This window comes from Podarcis raffonei, chromosome 3, assembly GCF_027172205.1.
Source record: "Podarcis raffonei isolate rPodRaf1 chromosome 3, rPodRaf1.pri, whole genome shotgun sequence".
Classification (NCBI taxonomy): domain Eukaryota; kingdom Metazoa; phylum Chordata; class Lepidosauria; order Squamata; family Lacertidae; genus Podarcis; species Podarcis raffonei.
The window spans coordinates 100,418,533-100,431,949 of NC_070604.1; the positions used below are offsets into that span (position 1 = coordinate 100,418,533).

General features: G+C 47.5%; 2 protein-coding genes across 3 annotated transcripts in view; both read left to right on the top strand.

The window, feature by feature from the left end:
- Positions 1-8,092: 8,092 nt before the first annotated feature.
- On the top strand, positions 8,093-9,758 carry LOC128411184 (uncharacterized protein K02A2.6-like; the record flags this gene model as incomplete). The annotated part of the gene is made up of 1 exon (XM_053383291.1): positions 8,093-9,758. A coding segment is annotated over exon 1 (1,614 nt), but the record flags the coding sequence as incomplete, so codon positions are not given.
- Positions 9,759-11,738: 1,980 nt separating this feature from the next.
- UBR2 (ubiquitin protein ligase E3 component n-recognin 2) overlaps positions 11,739-13,417 on the top strand; it is a 56,022-nt gene continuing 54,343 nt past the window's right edge. Inside the window, exon 1 of one of the 2 annotated variants that reach the window (XM_053383293.1) lies at positions 11,739-12,023. In XM_053383293.1, the coding sequence (XP_053239268.1) occupies positions 11,886-12,023 (138 nt within the window). In that variant the 5' untranslated portion in view covers positions 11,739-11,885. The remainder of the gene's footprint in view (positions 12,024-13,417) is intronic. The other variant, XM_053383292.1, reaches the window with a different exon arrangement.

A 13,417-nucleotide genomic window follows, 5' to 3' on the forward strand; every position in this document is an offset into this window, starting at 1 on the left:
GTTCTCGAAGCTACCAGCATGAGTTTGACCAGACTGCAGGAGGACAGGAAGACTGGAGTGCCTGGAACAGGTGAGGTTGCAGGTCCCTTATTTTGGCTGCTGGTCCCTTATTTTCAAGGCTGCTGGTCCCTTATTTTCAAAGCTGTAAGTTAACAGCTATGATTCAAACTATCGAAGGTCTAGATTTTGGAATCAATTCCAGTCTGAAGGCATTAAGTAATGGAGTCTTAAAAAAAACAAAACAAAAACATGAGAACATCACGTAAGAATTATTAAATAATTTGAACTAAGTACAGTATGCCACAGATTAACATTGTTACAGTAAGCATAGGGGATTGGCTCCAGAGTGCTCCAGCTAGCAGAAGAAAGGGAGGCAATTTTTACCAGTTTCTCCCACAGTCCTTCAAGACCCCCTGAAAATCTGCTTCGGAGGGTTGGGGAACCTTCTGGAACAATGTGAGGTGGGATGCAACATGGCAGGATATAACTAGAGGAAAAGGGAATTCTCTGAAATCCTGCCTTTTTGTGTTATGAAATTATGTTGACTATTGGTTTAAGTTAAAAGGTAAAGGACCCCTGGGCGGTTAAGTCCAGTCAAAGGCAACTTGGGGGTTGCGGTGCTCATCTTGCTTTCACGCCAAGAGAGCCGGCGTTTGTCCACAGACAGCTTTCCGGGTCACGTGGCCAGCATGACTAAACCGCTTCTGTCACAACGGGACACTGTGATGGAAACCAGAGTGCATGCAAACGCTGTTTATCTTCCCGCCGCAGTGGTACCTATTTATCTACTTTCACTGGCATGCTTTCAAACTGCTATTTGGCAGGAGATGGGACAAAGCAACGGGAGCTCACCCCGTCGCATGGATTTGAACCACCGACCTTCTGATCGGCAGTGGTTTAGACCACAGTGCCACCAGCTCACCCAATTGGTTTAAATAGTGGGTCACATTGTAGGTCGATAGAATCACATCATTTGAAAAGCGAAGTATGCAGTATGCCTCTGAATGCTGGGAATCCTAAGAGGAGAGAATGATGCTCTGCTCAGATCCTGTTTGAAGGCTTCCTATAGTCATCTGGTTGGCCACTATGAGAGCAGGGTACTGGACTAGATAGGCCATTCACCCAAACCTCCAGGCTCTTCTTATATTCAGTTCAGTGTCCTCCAGATATCTTGACATTTGTATCCAATCCACCTGTAATATGATTTGTAAACAGGTGTTTTAAAAAAAATTCTCCCCAACAGGATTTGACTTCTCAGAAATGTAACATTGTCATACATGTATTTTCAAATTGGTATACTGATTAACTTAAAAAAAAATAAGTGGGGGGAATTCATCTTATAGAATCACCAATCTAGAAAACAAATAATCAGCAACATGAAGGTAACTGCAGCTGAGGTGCTTCGCTTGACTTTGCAGTTTACAAACTGAAATGTTTGGAGCGAAGGAAGTCTTCCAGCTAACATAATTGTTTTGGACAAAGATTCTGACCCTTTTTAGTAATAACTGTGTGAGTTTCACTGCGGTCTCTGAAGGCACAGGGATGATGGAATGCATGTTTGCCACTGGGCTTAGACGTGAAGGAAACGTGAGTCGTGTTTAGGGAAGCTTTTAATGGTTGATGCATTACTGTATTTTAATATTTTGTTGGAAGCCGCCCAGAGTGGCTGAGGAAGCCCAGCCAGATGGGCGGGGTATAAATAATAAATTATTATTATTATTATTATTATTATTATTATTATTATTATTCATACGACTCACAGGTGCGAATCCATGGTGCAAGATCCTGCCAGCTCTCCATGCAGTTTCAGTTTCTTCTCCGTCTTCTTCTCCTTCTCACTTAATGATAAATAATGATAAATAATTTATCATAATGTAGCAGTATGGTCAAAGGCGACTAATCATTACTTATGTAAAAAAAAAAGAAGCATATGGGTTTGAATAGAGACCATTTTTTATTTTTAAATTTGCTTTTGCCTTTCCAAATAGTGATGAGTGCACCTTAAGTAGCTCTTTAATTACCTCTAATCACTTTGGATTAGAGAGTGGGATAATTACAGAATGTTTAAAGTCAATTTTACTTTAAAAAAATAATAACCCATTGATAAAGATAACAAGGCAGGGTACAGAAGATAAAATAAAATGAACCAAGCATATAATAAAATAAGCACTTATGTGCTATAAATAAATAATTAATATTAACCAAATAAGGCAGCTAAAAACAGCCATCAATTAAATATAATACAGGAACTCAACGTCATGAAACTGTAAGATTGTGCCACAAAATAAAATCTCATCCAAGCTGTCCATTTGAAACTCTAAGTTGACACAGAATGAAATAAGACAATTGGGTTGTGTGGTTAAAACAGAGTGAGGAACAATTTTTTAAAGGGCCATATTCTCCAGAATGAATGATAGAATACACAACTACCAGATCCAGTGATATTTCAGGGGAGCTTTCAGTTTTCTAGTTAAGCAAAAGTCATGAGAAAGCACCTCTATATTGTTCAGCATGTGCATGTGCTAACTGCCAAGTATGCCATGGGGCTCCTCCCATCGCAACGACATAGCTGTCAACTTACAGATTTGAAAATAAGGGACCAGCAGCCTTGAAAATAAGGGATCAGCAGCCAAAAAAAGGGATTTTCCGGGCACAGGTATGTTCAACTTCTGAGCCCCTCCGAGCCAAAGGCAGAAAGCCCAGCCAGCAGCCAAACAAAGCCTCAAGCGGTGGTTCCCACAGCGCAGCAACCCAGCAAAGGGGATGCAGCAAGGAAAACCACCGTCACCTCTCTGCTGGGAAGCGCTGAGCAAAAGCGAATCCCCAGGCAATGCCGCCGATTTGATTGGCACAAGGCATGCAAGCTCCATCCCCTAGTCGTTCTTAGACTCCTTATTGGGTGAGCAATGCAGCCAAGCAACACAGTTGGAGCCTCCCTCCTCCCTGGCTAGCAGGGAGGGAGGGAGAGGAGCTGCTTCCTTTGAAACCCGGGAAATTTAAGGGACATCATCAGTAAGGGACAGCAGCGGGACATGGCGCTGGGATAAGGGAGTTTCCCGCCAAATAAGGGACGGTTGACAGCTATGCGCGACGAGGAACTGGAACTCACAACAGGTTTTGCCAAAGGCTTTTATTTTCAGGTTAGAGTGGTACATAAGGCAGTCACAGATTGCAAGGGTCAGCAACTACATGAGAGATCAAAAGTATGGATAAATCATTCAATCAAAGAGCGACATACCCCCTGCACTCCTTCCTTTTGAAAGACTAGGCAGGCATTAGCACAGCAAGCTACTGCATTACTGAGAGTGGGACACCCTCCTAGTGAGTTGGCTGGGTGAGGTAGTTAACAATACAAAGTTTTCCGTCAATTGCCCAGACAGGCATTCTGTTAATCAAGAATGGGGAACCTTTGGCCTTCCAGATGTTGCTATTGACACAACCAGTATGGCCAATGGTCAGGGATGCTGGGAGTTGTAGTCCAACAACACCTAGAGGGCCACAGGTTTCCTGTCCATGCTGTACACAATAGGTAAAACAAGCAATTTTCTTTGCTGTCCGTTTTCCCACCACTGGTTCTCTACAGTGCAGAATCTATGGCATAAAGAGAAGTTTTAAGGGGTTTCCCGCCCACCTCCGCACAGGAAGGGTCATTTATTCTTACACACTTTGTCCAAAAAATAAAAATTGTGCCCAGCCACTCTGGGCGCTTACAGCACAAAAAATTGCAAAACATCACACACGAAAAATATCTGGATACAGGGCTGCCTTCAGACGTCTTCTAAAAGTCAGATCGTTGTTTATTTCCTTGATATCTGATGGGAGGGCGTTCCAGACAGCAGGCGCTAAGGTTTATGACGTAGGAAAATAAAGGTACACATTCTAAATAGTCCAAAAAAAGAAGAGTATGTCAGGAGGGGGCACTTCCTTGAGCACCCAAAATGCTCGATAGGAGTCCTATTCAGGGGCGCTGACTTGGGTCCCACATTATGGGTGCCTAGCGGAACGCATAACATAACATGACATCATGACGTCACATCGCACCGTGACGTCATGGCGTTATGTTATATGTGCCACAGCAGCGCCTGGGAGCCCCAGAAGTCAAGTCGGAGGCCCCACAAGGCCTTGGATGTTACCTGTGAGGCCTTGGGTGCAACTTCCGGTGAGGCATCTGATCAAGATTTGTATTTTAAAATGAGCTTAAAAAATATATATTTGTAAATGTTTGTATCTCTCATGCCAGGCAGAAACCATACTCTGGCAGCTGTTTATCTTCTTGATCAAGGGCCCCCCTGATCTATAGCAGTGCCTCAGGGTTGTAAAAGGAAATTACAGGCTAGGAGCAAAAGGTCACACTGACCATACAAATTACAGAATAATCAAGTTACAAAACACAATTAAGAGTTGGTAAATAGTAAGAATTATTGTGCCTCCCATTAGAGACTTGAGCCACATTTTCATAAGGTTAAAAGGGCAAATAGAAACAGCAGCTAGACTAGGCAAAGCAGCTCTCTGAAACTGCTTTGAATCTTTAGAGAATTTAGAATTTAGCTTAGCTTTTACTAAGTTCCCTTTCTTCTAAAAAACTATATATGTTATGAAATATATTGGCTTAAATGTAATTATGCAAAGGATTTAGAAAGTAAGAAATGTTAGATTCTTATTTCATAGAATCATAGAATCATAAAGTTGGAAGAGACCACAAGGGCCATCGAGTCCAAACCCCTGCCGAGCAGGAAACACCCTCAGAGCACTCCTGACATATGGTTGTCAGTCTCTGCTTAAAGACCTCCAAAGATGGAGATCTTTCATAGATGGTGTGTGAGGAGATGAACCCAAGATCTCTGTTTAAGATAAAATTAGAACCATTAGCCATCTGTTTTGCAGGGAATAGGGCAAGAGGGGCCAAAGGTTATCTGGTAATTAAGGTGCCTGGTCGAGGTAAATGTAAGATATATGACTACTTATTTGCCATTTATAAATAGAATAAAATATAGCTCTCTGTCTCCCATAAAAGGTAATAGGAAATGGGTGTATCTTTTATGATTGGTTCTAGCAAACAGCCAATAGGAATTTCAACCAGGCTGATTGGACAGAGGCAGCCAAAGGGAGGAGAAAGGGGGCTGGATTGAGGAAATATAAGTGCTGGCCATAATGGCAGGAGGGCAGGCCAGAGCTTTGGTAACCATATACCACTGTGTCTCTCATTTATTTGTCTGACATATAAATTATTATTTTAATTTCTCTATTGCTGCGTTGAATATTTCATTCCAGCTAAGCGTTAACCACAAGCAGGGTGCTACACCGGGGCTTTGTGAGACCCCGGAAATTGTGTTGGAGGCCCCACAGTGCGAGTGCCGGGCACCCGCAACAATTTTTTGTGGGTTCCCTGCCCCTCAGGACCCCCTATAGTTGGCACCAGTGGACCTATTTATAGTTCATTCTCTTCTAGAGAATAATTTCAAAGCTTGCCCTGCCCATATTAGCTTCTGTAGTATATGTTGTGTATTGAGTCAAAGGATTTTATATCTGTATTATTATTGTCTGTATTTGCATTAGGGTAAAGTAACTGCCTTTTGGTTCCAGAGGGTACAGCTACTATTGGTTCATTTAAGCTGCTGTATTTGGATCCTCTGTCTTATTGGTTTCCTCCAAAAGGCAGGACTGTGATTGCCTGATATTGTTCCCTCCAAAATGTATCCCTTCTAGCTAGTTCCCTGTCCCTATAAATGTAGCTCTCCCCTCCTCAGTTCTCAGTCTTGTCTGCTTTAATAAAGAAGTGTTACTACAGAACTGTCTCCAGCATATTATGTCAAGAGAGCTGAAATCACAAACCCCACGTCACAACAACTGGCGACGAAGGTGGGATCCGGAATGCTGAGGAGCGGTTAAACGCAGCCCTGCCTCAGAGTCCGGATTGCAGCTAAGAACAAGACTCACTGGCCAGCTGAGAAGACGACCCTGCCCACAGGACAATGGAGAGTCCAAGGGTATTGGAGCCCTTCCAGCCATCAGAGCCCCACACGTGGGAAGACTACGTCGAACGCTTCGAGTTCTTCGCAGTGGCTCAAGGGATCACCGATGCCAGCAAAAGAAGGGCCACATTCCTGAGCTACTGTGGGCCTGAGACCTTCAAGCTGGCCAAGGCATTGCTTGCTCCAGCGAAGCTAAGTGAGACACCTCTCAAAGATATTCTTGCCTGCCTGACATGCCATTTGGCGCCTACTGAGACCAAGATGGCCCGGCGGTTGGAGTTTCATAAGAGGCAGCAGCGTGCTGGGGAGTCTGTATCTGCATTCCTAGCTGAACTGCGGAAGCTCGCTCAGCACTGCAACTTCCAAGATCTGGAAGAGACTCTCCTGGATCGGTTTATCGGTGGTCTGAGCAGCAAGAAAGCCAGAAGACGCATCGTGGCTAAAGAAGAGGTTACCCTTGCTTCAGCCTTGAAGGAGGCCACCGCCACGGAGAATTATGAAAGAGAGGAGCTTGATGCCAGTCGCAAGGCCCCTAAGCCACAGATAGAAGTTGCGCATGCCATGGACGAGCTAGAGGCTACTCCGAGCCAAAGCCCAGTCCGTGGGGTCGAGTCAGTGCGTCAGGCCTGCACAGTGCACAAAGATCACCGAGGCAGGTGCCCTGGTTGTGGCGGAAACCATGAGCGGAAGAGTTGTCGTTTCCGGGATGCTATGTGCTGGACGTGCGGGAAGACAGGTCACATCGCCAGGGTCTGTAGATCGGCGGCGTTGGGAGCGACAGGAGCACCTAGACTGGAGCATCGCAGACCGTCCACGGCAAACCATGTTCTAAAGGACTGCCACTACGTAACGGAGATCAACGGGAGGGTCGTGCAGTTTCCAGCGCAAGGCAAGGCACACGTCAAGGTGAAGATTGAGGGTCAGCTGTGCGACATGGAGGTGGACTCCGGATCTGGATTCACTATCGTGTCGGACCAGACCGCGAGGACATTCTTCCCCAGGGGTAAGTTGCCCCCTCTGGAGCCCTTCCCGGCAACTTTGCAGTCATACTCAGCGGGCCGCATCCATGTCATGGGAATGTGTGCCGTGAGAGTACAGTTCCGGGACAAACAGGCGGTACTCAAACTGGTGATTGCGAAGGGCAGTCGCCCCAGTCTCCTGGGCACTGACTGGTTCCCCGCCCTGGGACTGAGTATATCAGGGCTTAATTCAATCCAAACCTGCCCTGAGATGAGCGAGGCATTATGCAAAGAATTTGCTGGTCTCTTTAATGGAAAACTGGGTTGTTATAAAGGGCCCCCAGTTGACTTCGAATTGGACCCTGGGGTGGCCCCAATCCGACTCAAACCAAGGCGAGTGCCATTTGCACTGCAACCCAAGATCGAAGTAGAGCTGGATAAATTGGTCAAGCAGGGAGTTCTCTCACCCGTGGACTCTGCTAAGTGGGAGACTCCAATCGTCACGCCCCTTAAAGCAAATGGGGAAGTCAGGATCTGTGCAGATTACAAATGTACTATCAATAAGGCACTCAGGGGAAACTCATACCCCATTCCAGTCGTATCACATCTGTTGGCTAAACTGGCTGGGGGCAAGGTGTTCGCCAAAATTGACCTGGCACAAGCTTACCAACAGCTGCCAGTAACCCCACAATCAGCGGAAGCACAGACTATTGTCACACATAAAGGGGCGTTCAGAGTTAACAGATTATAATTTGGAGTTTGTGTGGCCCCAGGGACTTTTCAAGGGCTCATGGAACGCCTGTTAAGAGGTCTGCCGGGGGTCTTGCCATTTTTTGATGACGTTTTGATTGCTGGAAAAGACCCACAGGAACTGGTTGCGTGTGTCCGTGCAGTGTTGCTCAAGTTCAAGGAGGTGGGGTTGCAACTGAAAAAGGAAAAATGCAGTTTTGGGGTGCCAACTGTGGATTTCTTGGGGTTTAAAATTGATGCATCAGACATCCACCCCACAGATGCTAAGATTAAGGCCATCATCGAGGCACCACGACCACAGAACAAGACGGAGTTGCAGTCATTCCTGGGACTTATTAACTTTTATCATTCGTTCTTACCCCAGAAAGCTTCGGTAGCTGAACCATTACATAGACTGTTGCAAAAAAAGAATGTGTGGCGATGGGGGCAGGGGCAGCAGAAGGCTTTTGACTCCTTGCGAGGAATGCTGAGTAGCAGGAGCGTCCTTGCTCATTATGATGAGTCGAAGCCGCTGGTCCTGGCATGTGATGCCTCTCAATACGGCCTGGGGGCGGTGCTGAGTCATAGGGAACCGGATGGGTCGGAAAAGCCCATCTCTTTCTATTCCCGTACGTTGTCGCCCACGGAGCGCAACTATGCTCAAATTGACAAAGAGGCGCTTGCAATTGTGGCAGGAATCAAAAAGTTCCATGATTATGTGTATGGTCGCCATTTCTCCATTGAAACGGACCACAAACCACTGTTAGGGTTGTTCAACCCGAACAAACAAACGCCACAAATTCTCTCCCCCCGAATGTTGCGTTGGTCTATATTCCTGAACGGGTTCCAGTACACCTTGACCCATGTGCCGGGGAAATGGTTGTGCCACGCTGATGCGCTGAGTCGATTGCCTCTTCCTGGCGGGAGCAATGAGGATCCTGCTCCAGCGGAGCACATAATGATGCTGGAAACACTTCCGGGGGCTCCTGTAACGGCTACTGATATAGCTGAGAAAACGAGGAAAGATGCTGTTCTCTCCCGTGTGCTCACTTGGGTGGGGAGGGGGTGGCCAGGTGGTCCGCATGAAGACAAATTCAGGCCTTATGCGACAAGGCAGCACGAGTTGTCCATGCATAAGGGTTGTCTCCTGTGGGGAGATAGGGTGATCATCCCAGCACCACTGAGAAACAGGGTTCTTGAGACGCTTCACATGGGACACCCGGGAATGGTCAGGATGAAGTCGCTAGCCCGATGCTATGTGTGGTGGCCTGGAATGGACCAGAACATAGAACAATGGGTACGAACATGCAAGGCATGCCAAGAGGTGCGGCCAGAAGTGGCCAGAGCACCAGTTCACTGGTGGGAGCAGTCCAGATCTCCCTGGAGCCGGCTGCACTTAGATTTTGCTGGGCCATTCCAGGGGAAGGTCTTTTTGGTTATCGTCGATGCATATTCCAAATGGTTAGAAGTGGCGATGGTCCCTAGCATGGCATCAGCTGCCGTAATCAAGGTGTTGAGGCAGCTGTTTGCAACCCACGGGTTACCTGAGACCATTGTATCAGATAATGGGGCAGCTTTTGTATCCCAAGAATTCAGGGCATTCTTGGCTGATAACTTCATAAGAGGGGTCACATCCGCGCCCTTTCACCCATCCTCCAATGGGCAGGCTGAGCGCATGGTAAGAACAGCCAAAGAATCCATTGCGCGCTTAATGGAGGGTAACTGGTCAGCTCGCATCGCGCGAATGTTATTTTTGCAGCATGCGACGCCGTGTACTGCGACGGGCAAGTCGCCAGCTGAGCTGCTCTTGGGTAGAAGACTGGTAACGGTGCTGGATTATGTCCACCCCGATAAAATGCCAAACCGTAATTCAAGAGCAACCCCCCAGGCTGAGACTGACACAACAAGGTATCTCGCCCCTGAAGATCTGGTCTGGGTGAGGAACTATTCACGAGGTTCGCGGTGGGTGGCTGGTGTGGTCACCCGGACTAGTGGACCTGTGTCCTATTATGTGACCTTGGAAAATGGGCAAGTTTGGAAGAGACATATAGATCAGCTGAGGCGCCGGGCGCTCAGCAGGGAGGGGTCAGATAATTCATCCCTGGATAACGACGCAGAGCTGCAAGACCAGAGTGAAAATGGCCCAGAGGTGCAGTCACCAGGGGCTTCAGCAAATGAACCAGGGTCCGCTAGTCCTCAGGATGACGAGGTACAGGTAGGGGACCCTGCGATGTCTGGGACTCCATCTGTTCCTGATGAAACCCCTATAGCACCCCCCCTACCACAGGTAACATCCAATCCAGAACCGGCAACACCTGTTGTCAGGAGATCAAGTAGAAGTTGTAGGACCCCACAGTACCTGAGAGATTACGTCTGCGGTGCTCACTAGGGGGGGAGGGGTGTTGTGTATTGAGTCAAAGGATTTTATATCTGTATTATTATTGTCTGTATTTGCATTAGGGTAAAGTAACTGCCTTTTGGTTCCAGAGGGTACAGCTACTATTGGTTCATTTAAGCTGCTGTATTTGGATCCTCTGTCTTATTGGTTTCCTCCAAAAGGCAGGACTGTGATTGCCTGATATTGTTCCCTCCAAAATGTATCCCTTCTAGTTAGTTCCCTGTCCCTATAAATGTAGCTCTCCCCTCCTCAGTTCTCAGTCTTGTCTGCTTTAATAAAGAAGTGTTACTACAGAACTGTCTCCAGCATATTATGTCAAGAGAGCTGAAATCACAAACCCCACGTCACAACAGTATACATACTTCCATACCATATAGATATTTGAAATCCCACAAGCACCTCTGCCCTGTCAGTTAAAATAAAACAATAATGCAACTCAGTTGATTTTGAGTGCCATAAGAGGAAGGTAAATTGCAGCAATTTACTGCCCTTTTGTGGCACTCAAAATCAGCTATCAGAGTTGGCTTTCTCACTCTGCCTAATGGTAGAGCTGGCCTGGGGTACAGAAAGGAATGTGTTGTTCTTACTGATTTGCTTGGCTATCTCCATTTGTTCTGATAGCTGTGTGTGTTCCTCTATTGTTTATTTTTATTGGGGGGTTTTTTAAGGTATATTGTTAGCCAACATGAGGCCATTCAACAGAAAAGCAGGATAGAAATGTTTTAGTAAATCAATCAATAGACGCCCCATTGATTCCGGTGGGGTTATTCCAACGTTGTGCTTAGAAACAGACCTTTAGACTTTTCTGACAGAAATAAAAAATGTATCAGACTGTCTTGAGACATTTGTCTTTTCTTTCTTTACAAAAGACAGATAACTCTTTATCAGTCATTGCAAGTTTAAATTGCCTCCGGTATTAATATATTTTGCATGCATATGCACGCAGTTTCAGAGACTAAAACTTTCAGTCTGCTGTGTATATGTAATGCACACACACATAAAAACATACATATTTGTACACTGCTGCTCCCTACAGGACAAAGTGTTAAACAAGCCTCTCCCGTTCTCATCCACTACGTTTTAAATATTTTTATTTTATTTTATAATTACTAGAAATACCAAACTGGGTAAGCTTATGGGTGTGATACAAGCTAAGTCTTGCAAAATGACTGGAGCTTCATTTATAGTTGTCTGTGTTCAATCTAGCAGATAAATACTGGAAACAAGAACAAGTACTAACGCTGGATGAACGGATAGTTTTAATAATCCTATTTTTATCTCGACGAGCAAATTCCGTTGTGGTACCTTCCATGCACCGCGCTGAAATCCCAGCGATGTGCACGCTAAAGAGCGCCCAAACCCACTCTGTACATGCTCAATGGCATGCTCAAACATTTACTACTAGTCACGCTTGGGCTGAGCCAACAAAGCCCTTGGGGAGCCTAAGCTTTGCACAAATTAAGCCAAATTGAGCCGCCTTCCTTGTTTACTAGCCAATAGCAAGCTGGGCAGCTGCGCCCACAACAAACAGGCTCGGCAGATCACAGCAGGTGGGGACGCTTCGCCCCTCCGAAGGGCTCCCCCCCCCGCCGCCCCTCTGCTTCAGAACTACAACTCCCAGGATGCCTCGCGGGACCCTGAAATGGCGTCCCTTCCGCCCGGGAAGGGAAGGCAGAGCAGGGCCCGGGCCGCCTAGGGAGAGGCGGGGTTGGCCTCGGAACGGAAGCGGGTTTCCCTGGCAGGCAGACTGGCAGGCAGGTACTACAGGTCAGGCCGGCCGGCCGGGCCCGGTTCCGGGTGCCACTGACTTGGCGACGGAGGAGGCGGATGAGGAGGAGGGGGAGGAGGAGGAGCAGCAGCAGCAGCAGCAGCGCGGGAGGAGAGAAGATGGCGGCGGACCGGGAGACCGAGGTCCCGGCTATTGACAGGAGCTTGCTGGAGTGCTCCGCTGAGGAGACTGCCCTGGTGAGAGGCCTCGGGGGGAAGGGACGCCGAGGGAGGGGAGACCGAGGCGCTTGGCCGGCCGGCCCGGGGGCGGGCGTCCGACCTGGGCATTATGAGGCCCGGCAAGGCTGACAGGTGTGTGGGTTGGGACGAGGATAGGAGGAGGGAGGCTGTGAGGGGATGCTCGGGGCTGAGGGCGGAGAAAGAGGCGAGGGGCCGGAGAGGGTGGGTTGGGGTTTTTTTTTGGGGGGGGGAGGTTAGAGTTTGGGGGGGTGGGCAGACACTCGCTCCCCAGCGATGGGGGTGGGGGGAGCCACGTCCAGTGAAGGGGACACGCAGGTTGACACGCAAAAGAAGAAGAAGGGAGTTGAGAAGACAAAGCTCGGCGAACAAAAAAAGAAAGGGGGTGTTGCGCGTGACAAAAGGTTTTATTGCCTAGCGGGGAAGGCGGGAGGGTCTTCGCTGCTTGGCGTCGGAGAAACGGCGAGGGGGGGAGGGGGAAAGCAAGTTTCTCAAACAAATAAAAATGGTCTGCGAAGTTAGGCAAGGAGTTGTGCCGCAGTGCTACTACCGAGCATGAATCGAGAGAGCCCTGGGGTTGATTCCCCCCCCCCTGATGCTAGAGAGAGCACCGCGGCGGGTCTTCGGGGTCGGGGGGAAAGGGTCGTGTGAAAGACCCCGACAGGTTGTCGCGGCGAAAGGGGGCAAGAGAGGTGACCCCTCTGCAAGCAGGTTCGGTTGCATGCTGCCCCCGACTTAGCAGAGAAACGAGTCCGTGGTAAGTTGCGGACTTCGTTCGAGGGAGCACAAGTCAGCGGGGTGAACCAAACTGCGATCTGAAGTGCGCTCCTTTTTTATTTTATTGTTTATTTTTTTGAGGGGGCTGCTTTTTCTTCTCCAAGGCTATTGGGAATGGATTCCTTCCTGCAATAAATTTTGGGATTGATCTCTTCGACTTGTATTTAATTTGTAAACAGAGCTTCTGGTACCAGTCATAAATAGGCAATAGTGGTTGACATTAAAATATTGCATATTCTGTGGCTTTGCACTTCCCCTCCTCATCTCTAAGTTTAAAGTCATCATGGGAAATGGCAGGTGTTCTCCCATCTAAACCACTTCATCACAAGCCTCTGTGTCTGTAGCGTTGCTGAGGGTATAATTGAAGAGTCTTAAGGGCAGGTCACTTCTATCTCTGGGGAATATTCTTTTTGGTTGCCCCTTAAACAGAACTCGTGTCTTTTTTAAAATAGCTCTGAAATTGTTCATCTGAGCCATCTTTTAGTTCATATGAGCAGTTCTGGGAAGCAGAGAACAATTCCTTCCAGTGAAATAAGTTGCCAGACTTTAAAACTTTTAACACTCCAGTAATACATGAGCAGCCTAGTAAAAATTTGCAGTTCCCTGCAAGGTTGGAG